Source organism: Engystomops pustulosus, chromosome 2, assembly GCF_040894005.1.
Source record: "Engystomops pustulosus chromosome 2, aEngPut4.maternal, whole genome shotgun sequence".
NCBI lineage: Eukaryota > Metazoa > Chordata > Amphibia > Anura > Leptodactylidae > Engystomops > Engystomops pustulosus.
In genome coordinates this window covers 26,713,509-26,733,403 of record NC_092412.1, presented here as the reverse complement: position 1 = coordinate 26,733,403, position 19,895 = coordinate 26,713,509, and the positions used below count along the sequence as shown (strand labels likewise).

The 19,895-nt window shown below is 47.0% G+C and overlaps 1 protein-coding gene across 2 annotated transcripts in view; it reads left to right on the top strand.

Annotated features, from left to right (window-relative positions):
* Positions 1 to 19,895, top strand: part of NOX4 (NADPH oxidase 4) — a 151,739-nt gene that overhangs the window by 1,005 nt on the left and 130,839 nt on the right. For both annotated transcript variants that reach the window (XM_072134091.1, XM_072134090.1), the window contains exon 2: positions 777 to 872. In XM_072134091.1, the coding sequence (XP_071990192.1) occupies positions 777 to 872 (96 nt within the window). The remainder of the gene's footprint in view (positions 1 to 776; positions 873 to 19,895) is intronic.

The window sequence follows — 19,895 nt, the reverse complement described above, 5'->3', positions numbered from 1 at the left end:
AAGAGGTTTCCACCAAGCTTATATGTTTTTCTTTGGATAGGGTAATACGCTCGTCTGTGGGGGTTCGACCACTGAGACCCCCACCGATCACTAGATTAGGAGTCTTGATCCCCCAAGGAATATAGTGGCATGTCAATCATGTGCACCACTGGGGCATTGAATCCTATGTATCAGTCAATGGGACATGCTCGACCTGTTGCACCATTCATTTTGGGGAATTGGACCTCCAGTGCGACCACCACTATTCTGGGTTTTAATGCAAGTCTTGCACATGGATCCATCAAACTAATCCTTGGTGTCTGTATAGTTTCATAGACTATAAGTCCTATTCTGCATTTTGTATGCCACCATATGGCATCATACGTTCTCCTACCTCGGTAGAACTGGTAAAATCTACTGCATTGTTTTTGCTATGTTGAATTATTTATGGACCCATGTGTTTATCGCTTTGTAATGGTCCGATATGGACCATTTGATTTTCATGGACGCCATGTAATGGATTGGTGCAGTTGTGTACTTGAAACCTTACAGATTTTATGGGGCACCATACAATTTTTTATAGTAACGACGGGTGATTTTGTTAAGACCATGAAATGTCTATTTGGGGCTTTCTGACTTTTCTTAGAGGACGTAGCTTCCATCAGTGGTGTCTGGCAGCAGCTTACTCATCCAATGGAGAATACTTGCATGCTCAGCCGAGCTAAGAGTGTACGATTTGCAAGGAATAACTATGATCCCGTTGTGTTTCATTACATTTTCCCTTTTTTCCTCCCCAGTTCTTCTGGCTGGCGATCAATACTCTACTCTTCTGGAGAACCTTCAGCCGGTATTACAGCGGCCAACAATACTACTACTTGCACCAGATGCTTGGGGTAAGCAATGTTTTTCGGATGTGTCCGCACTCGCAGCAGGCGGCTCTGGGTGACAGACATTGTCCTGCTGCAGTGGAAAAGCTGACAAGTCCAGAACAAAAGCTGCTGTTTGCTTAGTTGCTGCCTCTGGCTGGGATTGAATGAAGTGACAGACCCCCTCCTCCCCCCCCCCTCACCACAGCTGCAGGGGTCCTCCAAGCCTCCCACCATCAGCCTGTGGAATGAGGAAGTTGTGGGATCTCAATTAGTTTGCAGGCAGGTAGAGCGGATGTAGCGGAGCGGGGCTGACCTCATACAGGCCATTGTGTATTTACACTTCCCATTGCCGGCGAGGAGGAACCCTACAGGGGAAAAACAGCTGATTTCTCGCTTGTGTCTATTGAATTATGCATTGGAATTCGAAACCGAGTACAGTCAGTAAAGCCGGTGCACTAGAAAACATTTAAAGGGGTTGTCCCATTTCTTGTAAAGGGATATTTTTCACAATTTTATACATCCCAATTTGCAAAAGCGAAGTAAATTTGAGTTATCACCCAACAATTGTGCGCTGAGGCTCCTGCAGGGCTCCCGGTACATGCAAATGCATTGACTGATTAGCTGTAATGGTCATGCAGGCACCATCGGAAAAATGAGGTTTATTTAGTAAATATATACAATTTGGAGCCAATACAATAATATATCAATATATCATATATATACAATAATAGAATGATAATTGGGGCCAACCTATTGTCAACACCTACTTAAAGGATAATAGTCACCCCCATTGTAGTTTTAGATTCTGGGTCAACTGGAGGACACTCTGGTCAACCCTAAAAAGAGCATTCATGAGTAGAGATAAGAGGCGAATGGGGGTGTTAACTGTTCAAATGTCACTGGCAAAGTCTGTGTGCGTGCCACTATTTTGGGCAGGGTGGTGCTGCCGGTATGCTGCTGCCCGCATACAAGGTTTAGTCATTTAAATGCTACTGATGACTTTGCCAGCTGCACTTAAAGGAAACCTACCACTTCCAAATTGAACTTCTAAGCATCAAATACTGTGCACCAGTTCAAGGTGAGCTGTTGCCGGAGCATGTTCGTTATTTTCATAATGCACTGTAATGATTTTAATTGCTTTTTAAATCTTTATAGTCGAAGTAGCTTCGGCGCATGCTGGTACGCACGTACGCGTGGTGCGCTGAGCACGTACCGTCGTGTGCCGAAGCATCTTTGACTATAAAGATTTAAAAAGTGATTAAAATCATTACAGTACATTATGAAAATAACGGACATATGCTCCGGCACCAGCTCACCCTGAACTGGTGGACAGTATTTGATGCTTAGAAGTCCAATTTGGAAGTGGTAGGTTTCCTTTAAAGAATTAACGTCCACGATCGGTGCTGGCATTAACGGCGAGATGGACTTGAGCCGAAAACGGGGCAAAGTTCTGGTCTGCTCATCACTATTCATCATGCTTTCCTGGATTCATAACAGAAGGATCGGATATGTTGAAACCCAACAACCCAGTACAGGCGGTCCCCTACTTAAGGACACTCGACTTACAGACAACCCATAGTTACAGACAGACCCCTCTGCCCACTGTGATCTCTGGTGAAGCTCTCTGGATGCTTTACTATAGTCCCAGACTGCAATGATCAGCTGTAAGATGTCTGTAGTGAAGCTTTATTGATAATTCTTGGTCCCATTACAGCAAAAATTTTGAAACTCCAATTGTCACTGGGGCAAAAGAAAAAAAATTGTCTAGAACTTCCATTATAAAATATACAGTTTCGACTTACATACAAATTCAACTTAAGAACAAACCTCTGGACCCTATCTTGTATGTAACCCGGGGACTGCCAGTACTTATTTATTTGGAGGAAAGTCTGAAGATCAGTTGGTCAGGAGAACATTATTCTAGTGCTTACGGGGTTTAGAGCTATCTATACAATATGCCATAGAGATTTGATTGGTCGGAGATCTGACAATTTAGATCGTAAGTCTCTCAATCTTTAATATAGGATGGCCACTGATAGGGGATTGGAGAAAGGTCACTTTCTATGGCATGGTTTATATAATTATACTCATGTAACTCAAGTAATACTCATATGATGGATATTCAGATATCTTTAAAAAAATCCTAAAGACATTTTCCAGGATCCTTTGGATAGGTCTTTAGTAGAGATGAGCGAACATGCTCGTCCGAGCTTGATGCTCGTTCGAGCATTAGCGTACTCGAAACTGCTCGTTGCTCGGACGAATACTTCGCCCGCTCGAGAAAATGGCAGCTCCCGCCGTTTTGCTTTTTGGCGGCCAGAAACAGAGCCAATCACAAGCCAGGAGACTCTGCACTCCACCCAGCATGACGTGGTACCCTTACACGTCGATAGCAGTGGTTGGCTGGCCAGATCAGGTGACCCTGGGATAGACTAGCCGCTGCCCGCGCTGCTCGGATGATACTGTGTCTGGATGCCGCTAGGGAGAGAGCTGCTGCTGGTCAGGGAAAGCGTTAGGGTGTTCTATTAGAATAATGTTAGGCAGGAGTGATTCTCCAAGAACCCAACAGCCCTTCTTAGGGCTACAATAACGTTCTACTTTTTTTTTTTTTTATTTGCATCTAGTACCATTTTGTGAGGAATTAGCAGGGGGACTTGCTACCGTTGTGTTTAGCTCTTAGTGGCACACATATCCATAGCAAAGACCGAAGTGGGAAAATTCAGTAGGGGTTGGATTTCAATTAGGCACAGTCTGCCATTTGTCCTTTTTTATTTTACGTTTATTTTGTTTAATAACTCAGCGTCATCTCATCTGGCATAGTAGTGTGCTTTCATACTTGGCTAGAAAATAGCCATAGGAGAATCCAAACGGCTTACGCCTACAGTAGCGTTATATATTTGATTTCTGGTTGATCTGCTGGTGGCTGTACTTGCTGCAGTGCATCTACTAGCCAATTGTGAGCAATTTGTAGTGAGACTTGCGACCGCTGTGTTTTGCGCTTAGTGACGCACATATCCATTGCAAAGACCGAAGTGGGAAAATTTAGTAGGGGTTGGATTTCAATTAGGCACAGTCTGCCATTTGTCCTTTTTTATTTTACGTTTATTTTGTTTAATAACTCAGCGTCATCTCATCTGGCATAGTAGTGTGCTTTCATACTTGGCTAGAAAATAGCCATAGGAGAATCCAAACGGCTTACGCCTACAGTAGCGTTATATATTTGATTTCTGGTTGATCTGCTGGTGGCTGTACTTGCTGCAGTGCATCTACTAGCCAATTGTGAGCAATTTGTAGTGAGACTTGCGACCGCTGTGTTTTGCGCTTAGTGACGCACATATCCATTGCAAAGACCGAAGTGGGAAAATTTAGTAGGGGTTGGATTTCAATTAGGCACAGTCTGCCATTTGTCCTTTTTTATTTTACGTTTATTTTGTTTAATAACTCAGCGTCATCTCATCTGGCATAGTAGTGTGCTTTCATACTTGGCTAGAAAATAGCCATAGCAATAGGATAGCATTGTTTGGTTTTAAAAACTCAAAAACACAAAAAAAAAAAAAAAACACAAAAAAAAGTTAAAAAAAAATTAAAGCTATAACTCTCATTTTAAAAATGTTTAACCCGAGGGCTAGGGGTAGAGGACGAGGGCGGGGACGTGGGCGTCCAACTACTGCAGGGGTCAGAGGCCGTGGTCCTGGCCGGGGTGAGACACCACCTGCTTATGAGGGAGCAGGGGAACGCCGCAGAGCTACACTCCCTAGGTTCATGTCTGAAGTTACTGGGACTCGTGGTAGAGCACTGTTGAGGCCAGAACAGTGCGAACAGGTGATGTCGTGGATTGCTGACAATGCTTCGAGCAATTTGTCCACCAGTCAGTCTTCCACGCAGTCCACCCATGTCACCGAAATCGCCACTCCTCCAGCTCCTGCACCTCAGCCTCCTCCCCCCCAGTCTGCCCCCTCCCAGGAAAATTTGGCATTTGAACCGGCATACTCTGAGGAACTGTTTTCTGGACCCTTCCCACAGTCACAAACCACTTGTCCGGTTGCTGCTGAGCAATTTTCCGATGCCCAGGTTTTCCACCAGTCACAGTCTGTGGGTGATGATGACCTTCTTGACGTAGTGGAAGTGTGTAAAGAGGTGTCCGACGATGAGGAGACACGGTTGTCAGACAGTGGGGAAGTTGTTGTCAGGGCAGGAAGTCCGAGGGGGGAGCAGACTGAGGGATCGGAGGATGATTAGGTGACAGACCCAAGCTGGGTTGAGAGGCCGGGTGAACACAGTGCTTCTGAGACGGAGGAGAGTCCTCGACCAGAACAGGTTGGAAGAGGCAGTGGTGGGGCCAGACGGAGAGGCAGGGCCAGAGCTGGTGCATCAGCGCCAAATGTGTCAACTAGTGAAGCTCCCGTGGCGAGGGCTCTTGCGGCGAGGGCTAGATCTTCAGAAGTCTGGAGGTTCTTTAAGGAAACACCGGATGACCGACGGACTGTGGTGTGCAACATTTGCCAAACCAGGCTCAGCAGGGGTTCCACCACTACTAGCTTAACTACCACCAGTATGCGCAGGCATATGAATGCTAAACACCCCACTCAGTGGCAACAAGCCCGTTCACCTCCGGCCGTGCACACCACTGCTCCTTCCCCTGTGTCAGCTGATAGTCAGCCCCCTGCCCAGGACCCTGCCACAAAAACCCCATCGTCGCCTCCACGATCCTCCACAGCATCCACCAGCGTTCAGCTCTCCATACCCCAGACGCTGGAGCGGAAACGCAAATATAGTGCAACCCACCCGCACGCCCAAGCCCTTAATGTGCACATCTCCAGATTGCTTAGCCTGGAGATGCTACCCTATAGGCTAGTAGAGACCGAGGCCTTTCGCAACCTCATGGCGGCGGCCGCCCCTCGGTATTCGGTCCCCAGCCGCCACTACTTTTCCCGATGTGCCGTCCCAGCCCTGCACCAGCACGTGTCAGACAACATCACCCGTGCCCTGACCAACGCCGTTTCTGACAAGGTCCACCTGACCACGGACACGTGGACGAGTGCTGCCGGGCAGGGCCACTATATATCGCTGACGGCACATTGGGTTAACTTGGTGGAGGCTGGGACCGAGTCTGACCCTGGGGCTGGTCATATACTGCCGACGCCGAGGATTGCGGGGCCTACCTCGGTCCAGGTGTTTCAGGCCTACTATGCCTCCTCCTCCTCCCACCCCTCCTCCACCTCCTCCTCCGAACTACCATCCGTGGGCACGGCGCCATCAGTCGGTAGCTCTAGGCACAGCAGCAGTGCCGTTGCTAAGCGACAGCAGGCGGTGCTCAAACTGCTGAGCCTAGGCGATAAAAGGCACACCGCCCAAGAGCTATTACAGGGCATCACGGCGCAGACTGATCTGTGGCTGGCACCGCTGAACCTGAAGCCAGGCATGGTTGTGTGTGACAACGGCCGTAACCTGGTGGCGGCTCTGCAACTCGGCAGACTGACACATGTGCCATGCCTGGCCCATGTGTTAAATCTGATAGTTCAGCGTTTCCTCAAGACATACCCCAATCTGTCAGATTTGCTCACGAAGGTGCGCCACATCTGTGCGCATTTCAGGAAGTCCAGCACAGATGCTGCCACTCTCAGGGCAGCGCAGCGCCGCCTCCAACTGCCCGCTCACCGACTGTTGTGCGACGTGCCCACGAGGTGGAATTCAACACTGACCATGTTATCCAGAGTTTACCAGCAGCGCCGAGCCATTGTAGACTGCCAGATGTCAACTTCCACCAGAACTGGTAGTCAGGTCAGTCAGCTTCCTCAAGTCTACAATGAGGAGTGGACGTGGATGTCTGATATCTGTCAGGTGCTGAGTAACTTTGAGGAGTCAACACAGATGGTCAGTGGCGATGCCGCCATCATCAGCCTCACCATCCCGCTGCTTGGCCTGTTGAAAAACTCTCTGATCAGCATGAAGTCGGAAGCTTTGCGCTCGTCACAAGAGACGGGGGAAGAAGATTCCCTTGTTGATAGCCAAAGCACCCATAGGTCTGTTTCTCAGCGCATATCGGAGGAGGTGGAGGTGGAGGAGGAAGAGGAGGAGAATGTTGGCGAGACACAAGAGGGGACCATTGTTGAGTCCTTCACTGTTCAGCGTGTATGGGCAGAAGAAGAGGAGTTGGAGGAGTTGGAGGAGGAGGAAATGGACAGTCAGGCCAGTGAGGGGAGTGAATTCTTACGCGTTGGTACTCTGGCGCATATGGCAGATTTCATGCTAGGCTGCCTATCCCGTGACCCTCGCGTTCAAAGAATTTATTCCAGCACCGATTACTGGGTGTTCACTCTCCTGGACCCACGGTACAAGCAAAATCTTTCCACTCTCATCCCTGCAGAGGAAAGGAGTGTGAGAATGCATGAATACCAGCAGGCGCTGGTTCACAAGCTGAAACAGTATTTCCCTTCTGACAGCGCTAGCGGCAGAGTGCGTAGTTCTGCGGGACAAGTAGCGAGGGAGAGTAGGCGAGCAGGCAGCTTGTCCAGCACTGGCAAGGGTACGCTTTACAAGGCTTTTGCCAGCTTTATGTCACCCCAGCAAGACACTGTCACCTGTCCCCAGTCTCGGCAGAGTAGGGCTGATCTTTACAGAAAGATGGTGAGGGAGTACGTAGCTGACCATACCATCGTCCTAAATGATCACACAGCTCCCTACAACTACTGGGTTTCAAAGCTGGACATGTGGCACGAACTGGCACTGTACGCCTTGGAGGTTCTTGCCTGCCCTGCCGCTAGCGTCTTGTCCGAGCGGGTTTTCAGTGCAGCTGGTGGCATCATCACCGATAAGCGTACACGCCTGTCGACTGACAGCGCTGACAGGCTGACGCTTATTAAGATGAATAAAGCCTGGATTTCTCATAATTTCCAATCTCCACCAGGTGAAGGAAGCTCAACCTGAATAATTGATCCACTCCTCCTCCTCCTCATTTTCCTCCTTCTCCTCCTCTTTGTACAGTAAAGCAGAGGAAACTGGCTATTTTTTGACAGGGCCCACTGGCTCTAGCTATAGTACTTTATGCATTTAATTTTTCTGGAGGGCCACCGACCCGGTCCTCTGTTTTAAACAATTTTTGGGAGTGCCACATACAGGCACTCAATCTATTCAATTTTTCTGGAGGGCCACCTACCTGCTCCTCTGGTTTGAAAACTTTTTGGGACTGCCACATACAGGCACTCAATCTATTCTATTTTTCTGGAGGGCCACCTACCTGCTCCTCTGGTTTGAAAACTTTTTGGGACTGCCACATACAGGCACTCAATCGATTCCATTTTTCTGGAGGGCCACCTACCTGCTCCTCTGGTTTGAAAACTTTTTGGGACTGCCACATACAGGCACTCAATCGATTCCATTTTTCTGGAGGGCCACCTACCTGCTCCTCTGGTTTGAAAACTTTTTGGGACTGCCACATACAGGCACTCAATCTATTCTATTTTTCTGGAGGGCCACCTACCTGCTCCTCTGGTTTGAAAACTTTTTGGGACTGCCACATACAGGCACTCAATCTATTCTATTTTTCTGGAGGGCCACCTACCTGCTCCTCTGGTTTGAAAACTTTTTGGGACTGCCACATACAGGCACTCAATCGATTCCATTTTTCTGGAGGGCCACCTACCTGCTCCTCTGGTTTGAAAACTTTTTGGGACTGCCACATACAGGCACTCAATCTATTCTATTTTTCTGGAGGGCCACCTACCTGCTCCTCTGGTTTGAAAACTTTTTGGGACTGCCACATACAGGCACTCAATCTATTCTATTTTTCTGGAGGGCCACCTACCTGCTCCTCTGGTTTGAAAAATTTTTGGGACTGCCACATACAGGCACTATCCAAATTAAATTGTCTCCATAGCAGCCTCCACACGTTGTCTCCATTGCTACCTCCAAAAGTCGTCCATATAGCTGCCTCCATACATCGTCCCCTTATCAAACGAGGTGTGTCAGGCAGAAATTTGGGTTGTTTTCATGGATTCCACATCAAAGTTGTTAACTTTGTCGCCACCCAGCTGTGTTATCCACAAAATATACTAATAAACTTTTATCATTTACCAATATTATTTCAGCGCTTCTTGCGCATCTGTTTACATTCCCCTCACCCGCCATATCCCAAACTTATAAGAACGCTACTACACTTGATCTTATACAAAAGGTTCTTAGAAGTGCTGTTTGGGGAGTAGCCTAGAGACAGGGGCTTGGATTGGCGAAAGCTCGCCTGGCTGCGGAGCGCCAGCTCCATCCCAAGATCCAACTAACATAGTTTTAACTGCAGCACCTTTAATCTACTACTAGTTCACTGCCTCCATAATAATAATAATAATCTTTATTTATATAGCGCCATCATATTCCGTAGCGCTTTACAAATCATAGGAAACAAATACAAATGTAATGTAACAGAGCACAACATTTGTATGGAACAACAGGAGTGAGGTCCCTGCTCGCCAGAGCTTACGGTATATGAAGATGATGGGGTAACACGAGGTAAAAGAATATTTAATGGTCAAGCCATTCTTCTTAGGGAATAGAACAAAATATAATAAATGGAATTGCTGTCGCTTGAACCACTCAGCCGTCATCTTATATACCAGGTCCAGGGTGAATGGGACTGTAGAGAAGTCTGGTGCCTGTTGGTTGCTGGATAACAGATGGGAGGACGACACAGGACGGGTTAGTAGAAGAGTTAAAACTTCATGCAGTTAATGAGTGTTATAGGCTTGCCTAAAGAAATGGGTTTTAAGAGCACGTTTGAAACTTTGGAGGTTAGGTATTAGTCTGATAGTCCAGGGCAGAGCATTCCATAGAATTGGTGCAGCTCTAGAGAAGTCTTGGAGACGCGAGTGGGAGGTCCGCACTAGGGTAGAGGTTAATCTAAGATCACTGGCGGATCTAAGAGCACGGGTTGGGCGATAGACTGAGATAAGAGAGGAGAGGTAGGGGGGTGCAGCATTATACAGAGCTTTATGGATGAAGGTTATTATTTTAAACTATTCGAAAGGAGACTGGCAGCCAGTGCAGCTACTGGCATGAACTGTAAGCATACATGGTCCCCTTATCAAACGAGCTGTGTCAGGCAGAATTTTGGGTTGTTTTCATGGCTTCCACAACAAACTTGTTAACTTTGTCGCCACCCTGCTGTGTAATCCACAAAAAATACTGGCAAACTTTTATCATTTACCGATATTATTTCAGCGCTTCTTGCGCATCTGTTTACATTCCCCTCACCCGCCATATCCCAAACTTATAAGAACGCTACTACACTTGATCTTATACAAAAGGTTCTTAGAAGTGCTGTTTGGGGAGTAGCCTAGAGACAGGGGCTTGGATTGGCGAAAGCTCGCCTGGCAGCGGAGCGCCAGCTCCATGCCAAGATCCAACTAACATAGTTTTAACTGCAGCACCTTTAATCTACTACTAGTTCACTGCCTCCATACATGGTCCCCATATCAAACGAGCTGTGTCAGGCAGAATTTTGGGTTGTTTTCATGGCTTCCATGTTAACTTTGTCGCCACCCTGCTGTGTAATCCACAAAATATACTGGCAAACTTTTATCATGTACCGATATTATTTGAGCGCTTCTTGCTCACCTCCTTTGGTTCCTCTCTGCCACCCATTGGTTTGAAGCCTGAGTCCATTTAGGGTATGTCGCCATGACACTCTCTAGCCTGCCGCTGCTGCCTCTGCATGCCGTCCCCTATAGTGTCAGGGTCAATTATTGGATGTTTTAGATGCTATCTAGCTTCATTCTGTCACTCTGTCATGGCCATGCTGTTGCCCATAATTTTGGCATAATGGTGCGATTATGCAGCCTCAGAGGCATCCATGCATGCTGCCCCTGCTGTTTCCTGTCCATTTCCGTGGTGTTTCCATCCTTTTCTGAGGTTCCCAGGTGTTTGGCCAAGCTTCCCTGTGCAGAGCCTTGGTCCCCTTGAAAAATGCTCGAGTCTCCCATTGACTTCAATGGGGTTCGTTATTCGAGACGAGCACTCGAGCATCGGGAAAAGTTCGTCTCGAATAACGAGTACCCGAGCATTTTAGTGCTCGCTCATCTCTAGTCTTTAGTATCAGATTGTTCAGTAGGTCTTCTCTACTTACCAAGCAGGGTGCCTTATATGGTATAGTGACTGCATTTGGTCTTGTAGCTTATACTCATTCACTTGGATGAGACTGAGCTGCAACTAGGTCATGTGACCGATAACCATGACATTACTGGCCTACAAATATGATGGTCGTTGTCTCTTCAAACAGATCATTAGTGGGGGTGCAAGGCGTCATACCTCCCCTTAACTAATGCTGAATACAAATTCTAAAAGTCATCATTATTTTACTGCCAAAAAATCCCTTTAAGGATGTTGTCCCACTCAATACACTCATCTGGAGCTCAAAGGATAAGTATATGTAAGTCTAGTATTTGTCATGGTCTTGGTGGCGATGCAGGATACAGTCCGAGCATGGGGTGACAGCAGGAGAACAGCGCTGGGAGGCACACTGGAACTCACGGCAGGAACACAAGAGCTGGCACACGGTACAGACAGGCAGGAATGGACTGGCACACGGACCAGGAATGCAGGAACGGCTGACAGGAACACAGGAGACACGGGAACACGGGATCAGGATAACAGGAACTCAGGAGACACAGGAGGGCTTTCACTTCACAGGAATAAGGATCCGGCGGGGCACGATGGGAGCCGCCGGATTATAAAGCAGAGCCGGATTAGCCAGCGCCAATCACGGGAACACTGGTCCTTTAAATCCTGAAGAGCCGAGTTCGCGCGCCGTAGAGAGCGGGGAAGCGTGCGCGGCCTAGTTGGAACCGGAGCAATGGCGTGGAGTGGTAAGTACGGACCTTGGACCGGGGCAGCGGGGACTACGGGACAGAGACAGTAATCAGGAGAAGGAAGGTCCATTCAGTCCACATGGGGAACCCAATTTATGAAATTGGCCCCTATACTTTGTTGACTTTGTTGACCTTTGCTCAGCAAGGTTTACGCTAAGACACTTATCATTTCTGCGACTGCCGAATCCTCCAGAAACCTGCATCCAGATGCAATAATATGAAAGCCTCTCGCTGCCTTGTGTACAGCATAGACAACAAAACCAACATGGAGGCTGTCAGAAACGACTCTGCTGACCTTTACGCTGGCGGAGAAGACCTTCAGAAAACTTCACACAGAAATTTAGGGAACGGTGTTATGCCGAAAACAAGAATTGACGGGAGAGAGAGATTTTTTTCTATTTGACAAGAAACCTGTATATTCTGCAGATTGCTCCTCGGACAAAGTTCACACCACTAGGAATAAGTTTGAGAGGTAGAAAATAAAAATATGTCACTGTGGGCGATTAAACCTTAATAATTCCAGATACCAACCTGTTCTAAATCAACCATGGAAAAATGTGGCAGTCTGTTTTTTTTTGGCAAATATGCTATTGGATTGCCTAAATATCAGTAAAGTTTCTGTATATATTTTGCCCAATTCTTTTATGGTCTATTTTTTAAAGTCCTGTCCTACTGGTATTGGTGGCGTTTTCAGTGGTTTCTTGAAAATTACTTACAAGGCAAAACTTATATTGACCCTAATAAGCTGATGGAATTGGACCAAATTTACAACTTATTACGCATCCATGTTTTATTTCCATCTGGTCCGGAGAATAGGGTCTTCAATGTGTGAATGGGTCAACTGGTCGTACAGGTATTCTGCCCTGTGAGACGCAGGGGCGTAACTTGAGGGGGTGCAGAGGGTGTGATCACAACCGGGTCCAAGAGGCTTAGGGGCCCATAAGGTGTCACTTTCCAATATGAGAAGACTATTACTATAAAACATACATTATAGTCAGGGGGCCTGGCACAGACTTTGCAGTGGGGCCCTGCAGATTCAAGTTACGCCACTGGTGAGACGCGTAAAAAGCTGATAACAGCACTTAGATAAATTTAGTAGTCTGGCAATGACATACATGGAGTAACCAGTTGCCCTATTTACGGTATACAAGTGAAAAGGGTCCCATGTTGTCACGTCTCAGTAAGTTCGGAGGGAAGTCAGCAGAGTCGCCAGCAGCAGAATGAGTTTTTCTGGAACATCTCACTGAGCTTTATGGATAACTTTTAGTGCAATTGGATCACTTGTTATCATTTTGATTAGGAAACCTAATTTCATAGTCCTCTTAATGTATAGGATACACTGGAGATGGATGAAGGTCTATGGAGGTCGAAAATGGATGGAGGTCTATTGCCCCATCCTGGAAAGCCTGATGATAGCTGTATGCCCTTAATAGCCAACAACAAAGTGTTAGAATGACAATTATTCCTTCCTATCAAGGAAACTTAAAAATATGGAATATCCCAGAAGGACCAGAACCCAAATTTGCCCTACAATTAACATTTATTAGAAAGTTGGATGTTCCACCAAGATTGAACTAAAATTGAATCACACTTTACTTTGATTTAAAAAGTAATTTTTCTGTGATTTTCTTCACTCGATTGTGTCATTTTCTTTAATTTAAGTAGACAATAACAATATATCTTAAAACATATCATAAAGGACATTATATGGGCAGTAGAGTATGAAAAGTGAGCCAAGTGCTCAGCGCCAAGCAGCAGCTCCAAAAGCCAGTTCAATGTTAAAGTGTATAGAAAAGTAATCAAGGTATGTCAAACTCCTTGTAAAGGCTTCTCTAGAAGAGGATCTTCCACCAACTAGCTGTTGTGACTTGCCTGACAATAACATATTATAGGACCCTGTTGATCGATAGTGTTAGCTCATTAGTAGGAAATTAGCACATTTATCACTCATGTGTAACATTATTCAGAACTAATGAGCCATCGGTGTTGTATCCACACAATTATTAATTAAGAAGCAATTATACAGCAATTGAAATCTCCTACAGTCTTATATACAACACTCAATGATAAACCCCCATGGCTACACAGTACCTATGAACTTAGTGAATACGCTTTCTATGATATGGTATGATGGCTCTACTAAGTCATTGTCCAATAATTCTAGTGAAGATAGCGCTACTATAACAGTGCTGATTAGTCTGCTTGCTCTAAGCAGTCGTGTTGCTGACATAACAATTTAGTTGCACTAAGCTGAGCTGTGGAAATGCAGTAATGAATCAGGCTCAGGACATTGGCAAATATGATTTTTGTGCTTGAGTTCTGTGTTTTGTCTTGGATTTTGGTCTGTTCCTGATCTTTTAACAGTTTTTTTTTACAGATGTTTGTTTATATTTTCTTGTTATATATTGGATATACTGTTATTGCACTTTGCCGAACTGTGTAGGTGCAGTAATGAAGCTTGGAAGCTTTGATCATTAGTGAATAACTTGGATGACCCTGGCAAATTTGGGAGCATTGGCAAGTACTTTCCACTTGTTTATTGAGTAAATCCAGGAGATCTTCTGTACAAAGTCCTACAGACAATGGATGGCATTTGTCCTATATCTCCTATGCTTTTCCTATCGAACCAGCTAGGATGATTCTTGCTTTTCCTTCTGCTTTATTTCCCCATCATTCAGCCCCCACCCCCTTCTGCTGTCTTTCTCTTTCCCGAATGAGAGTCTGTCACATTGCAGTCGCACAAGAAGGGTTTCATGCCATAGTGATTAATCTTCTTCATACCCGTCTATTGCTGCAAGGGAGTCAAAACACTGGATTGTTCTCACCTAGAGATCTGCTTGTAGTTTCTTCCGTCCCCCACAGAGCTAAACAACCAGCGTTTGATACAGCAGAACTAATCGCTTGTGCTGGTCACCGGGGGGCCGCCAGTATAGCCGGCTGAGTCTGGTAGACGGCACATACGTATTGTCTCCTATTACCTGCTTGCGGTTTTTGTGTTTGCATTCATATCTACACGGTGCACCAAAACTGCATCCAGCCATAGGCACGTGAGGAAGCAGAGGCCTCCTATCTTGTCAGTGTATTCCCTAGGCCCGGGGCCTGTTCTGGTCTTCTCTGTGCTTTATGAATACTGATTCCTGTCTCTGATGTATAAAATCTGTACTAGGGGCTAGTGACTGTCGGCCGTGCAGCTGTAACTGATCTGCGTCCAGCATCCTCTACGTCTGTCCGTGCTGTGTCCGATGTATGGGAATGCACTGACCCTTTAAATCAGTCGTCTCCAGTCCTTTTATAAAGCAGCTTCTCCCACAGGAAGTTGGCTGAGCAAAGGTTCCCAGCACCTGCTATTCGGGAATGCAGTTACTTGGGCCCCATAGCAAATGTTTGGCTGCCTACCGCAACTGTTTGTTGTGGTATTAAATTATTTTAGTGCCTCAGTCCTACCCTCTAGTGTCCCCCACAAAGTAAACCCTTTATTTAGTCCCGACCTATATTGGACCCCCACAAAGTAAACCCTTTATTTAGCCCCGACCTATATTGGTCCCCCACATATAATACCTCTTTTCTGTGGGCTCAAATTTATTCCCCCCTTTCCGTAGCCCCCCAAACATAATATTTTTTTATGACCCCAAACTTATTATTTACCTTTTTCTGTACTCCCTGCACCTTATATCCCTCTTTTGGTAACCTTCTAAACCTGCCTTACATTCAGTACCTCACCACCACTGTATGCCCCCTTTACGTAGTCCCCCACCTTATGTTCCCCTTTAGGTAGTCCCTCCCACGTTATGTTCCCATTTAAGTAGTCCCTCTCACTTTATAGACCCCTTTATGTAGTTCTTCCAAACATATGCCCCCCTTTAGTAGTTCCCCCACCTTATGCTCCCGTTTAGGTAGTCCCTCCAACTTATTCCCCCCTTTGGTAGCCCCCACCTTATGCCCCCGTTTAGGTAGTCACCCGACCTTATGCCTCCTTTAGGTAGCCCCCCCACCTTATGCCCCCCTTTAGGTAGCCCCCCACCACATAATGCCCCCTTAAGGTAGTTCCTCCCACCTTATGGCCCCCTTTGTGTAGTCCTTCCCACCTTATGCCCCCCTTTTGTAGATTCCCCACCTTATGCCCTTCATTAAGTAGTCCCTCCACCTTATGCCCCGATGTCGGTAGTCCCCAATCTTATGCCCCCCTTTTGGTAGTCCCCCATCTTATGCCCCCCTTTAGGTAGTGCCTCCAGCCTTATGCCCCGCTTTATGTAGTCCTTCCCTTGTCTGCCTGTGACTCTGGCGGACTCTCCTTGCACAGACCCTGTTTATGAGTGTAAACACTGAATCTGATCTAAGGCTTCAGGTGACCTCAACCTCCCTTTTTTATGGAAACCTTGTGCCTAGTGATATTTAGACAGCTGCGAAATCTCTGATCCCAGGTTTTGGATGAATGTCTCTGGTATACAGGTTTATTGCTTTTCACTGTACATCTGGTTGCCTTGTAGAAGAAATGTACTTTCCCTTACATGGGACTGCTGATTGGTATTCTGTTTTTCATAACCTGTAAATGTAAGGTCTGTAGCCTACAACCAGGCACTACTTCACCTCCCGGGGACAAGCAGGTGTTGTGATGTGGAACCAGAATGTACATGGTTCTACTTCACAGGACACATCCAGATGATTCATTCACAGCTCCTGCAATATTCTTCACAATTTGTCCCAAAGCTTTGCAATAAAAGGAAACTCAGAGCCAAATCTGCACTGGGTTTTACCTGGTTCAGGTCTTTGTGCCTATTCACGGACAGCAAACTGAGACATTGGAAAATCTTGAAATATTGCAGTGTTTAATAACCTCCTCAGTGACTCCATAACTATATAATATCCCTCTCAGTGCCGTAACTAGGAGAGGCTGGGCCCCAAAGCACATTTGTGAAATAGGCGCCCCTTCCCCACTTAAAAAATATACATAGTATACACTCCTATGAAAACATATTATTATACTTATATATACAGTATATAGACATAGAGCATAAACATACATGCAGTACGCACACACCACCCATGCAGCATAAACACATCGCATATACACAGCAGACATGCAGCATATACACACATACATACAATATCATACACACACATACAATACCATATACACACATACATACAATAGCATATACACACATACATACAATATCATATACACACATACATACAATAGCATATACACACATACATACAATACCATATACACACATACATACAATACCATATACAGACATACAGCATATACACACACATACATTTTGTAAACACACATACAGCCAGTGGCGTAACTTGAAGCTGCAGGGCCCCAGTGCAAAGTCTGTGCTAGGCCCCCTGACTATAATATGTGTTTTATAGTCCTAGTAGAGATGAGCGAACATGCTCGTCCGAGCTTGATGCTCGTTCGAGCATTAGCGTACTCGAAACTGCTCGTTGCTCGAACGAATACTTCGCCCGCTCGAGAAAATGGCAGCTCCCGCCGTTTTGCTTTTTGGCGGCCAGAAACAGAGCCAATCACAAGCCAGGAGACTCTGCACTCCACCCAGCATGACGTGGTACCCTTACACGTCGATAGCAGTGGTTGGCTGGCCAGATCAGGTGACCCTGGGATAGACTAGCCGCTGCCCGCGCTGCTCGGATCATTCTGTGTCTGGATGCCGCTAGGGAGAGAGCTGCTGCTGGTCAGGGAAAGCGTTAGGGTGTTCTATTAGCTTACTGTTAGGCAGGAGTGATTCTCAAAGAACCCAACAGCCCTTCTTAGGGCTACAATAACGTTCTACTTTTTTTTTTTTAATTTGCATCTAGTACCATTTTGTGAGGAATTAGCAGGGGGACTTGCTACCGTTGTGTTTAGCTCTTAGTGGCACACATATCCATAGCAAAGACCGAAGTGGGAAAATTTAGTAGGGGTTGGATTTCAATTAGGCACAGTCTACCATTTGTCCTTTTTTATTTTACATTTATTTTGTTTAATAACTCAGCATCATCTCATCTGGCATAGTAGTGTGCTTTCATACTTGGCTAGAAAATAGCCAAAGGAGAATCCAAACGGCTTACGCCTACAGTAGCGTTATATATTTGATTTCTGGTTGATCTGCTGGTGGCTGTACTTGCTGCAGTGCATCTACTAGCCAATTGTGAGCAATTTGTAGTGAGACTTGCGACCGCTGTGTTTTGCGCTTAGTGACGCACATATCCATTGCAAAGACCGAAGTGGGAAAATTTAGTAGGGGTTGGATTTCAATTAGGCACAGTCTGCCATTTGTCCTTTTTTATTTTACGTTTATTTTGTTTAATAACTCAGCGTCATCTCATCTGGCATAGTAGTGTGCTTTCATACTTGGCTAGAAAATAGCCATAGCAATAGGATAGCATTGTTTGGTTTTAAAAACTCAAAAACACAAAAAAAAAAAAAAAACACAAAAAAAAGTTAAAAAAAAATTAAAGCTATAACTCTCATTTTAAAAATGTTTAACCCGAGGGCTAGGGGTAGAGGACGAGGGCGGGGACGTGGGCGTCCAACTACTGCAGGGGTCAGAGGCCGTGGTCCTGGCCGGGGTGAGACACCACCTGCTTATGAGGGAGCAGGGGAACGCCGCAGAGCTACACTCCCTAGGTTCATGTCTGAAGTTACTGGGACTCGTGGTAGAGCACTGTTGAGGCCAGAACAGTGCGAACAGGTGATGTCGTGGATTGCTGACAATGCTTCGAGCAATTTGTCCACCAGTCAGTCTTCCACGCAGTCCACCCATGTCACCGAAATCGCCACTCCTCCAGCTCCTGCACCTCAGCCTCCTCCCCCCCAGTCTGCCCCCTCCCAGGAAAATTTGGCATTTGAACCGGCATACTCTGAGGAACTGTTTTCTGGACCCTTCCCACAGTCACAAACCACTTGTCCGGTTGCTGCTGAGCAATTTTCCGATGCCCAGGTTTTCCACCAGTCACAGTCTGTGGGTGATGATGACCTTCTTGACGTAGTGGAAGTGTGTAAAGAGGTGTCCGACGATGAGGAGACACGGTTGTCAGACAGTGGGGAAGTTGTTGTCAGGGCAGGAAGTCCGAGGGGGGAGCAGACTGAGGGATCGGAGGATGATGAGGTGACAGACCCAAGCTGGGTTGAGAGGCCGGGTGAACACAGTGCTTCTGAGACGGAGGAGAGTCCTCGACCAGAACAGGTTGGAAGAGGCAGTGGTGGGGTGCATCAGCGCCAAATGTGTCAACTAGTGAAGCTCCCGTGGTGAGGGCTCTTGCGGCGAGGGCTAGATCTTCAGAAGTCTGGAGGTTCTTTAAGGAAACACCGGATGACCGACGGACTGTGGTGTGCAACATTTGCCAAACCAGGCTCAGCAGGGGTTCCACCACTACTAGCTTAACTACCACCAGTATGCGCAGGCATATGAATGCTAAACACCCCACTCAGTGGCAACAAGCCCGTTCACCTCCGGCCGTGCACACCACTGCTCCTTCCCCTGTGTCAGCTGATAGTCAGCCCCCTGCCCAGGACCCTTCCACAAAAACCCCATCGTCTCCTCCACGATCCTCCACAGCATCCACCAGCGTTCAGCTCTCCATACCCCAGACGCTGGAGCGGAAACGCAAATATAGTGCAACCCACCCGCACGCCCAAGCCCTTAATGTGCACATCTCCAGATTGCTTAGCCTGGAGATGCTGCCCTATAGGCTAGTAGAGACCGAGGCCTTTCGCAACCTCATGGCGGCGGCCGCCCCTCGGTATTCGGTCCCCAGCCGCCACTACTTTTCCCGATGTGCCGTCCCAGCCCTGCACCAGCATGTGTCAGACAACATCACCCGTGCCCTGACCAACGCCGTTTCTGACAAGGTCCACCTGACCACGGACACGTGGACGAGTGCTGCCGGGCAGGGCCACTATATATCGCTGACGGCACATTGGGTTAACTTGGTGGAGGCTGGGACCGACTCTGACCCTGGGGCTGGTCATATACTGCCGACGCCGAGGATTGCGGGGCCTACCTCGGTCCAGGTGTTTCAGGCCTACTATGCCTCCTCCTCCTCCCACCCCTCCTCCACCTCCTCCTCCGAACTACCATCCGTGGGCACGGCGCCATCAGTCGGTAGCTCTAGGCACAGCAGCAGTGCCGTCGCTAAGCGACAGCAGGCGGTGCTCAAACTGCTGAGCCTAGGCGAC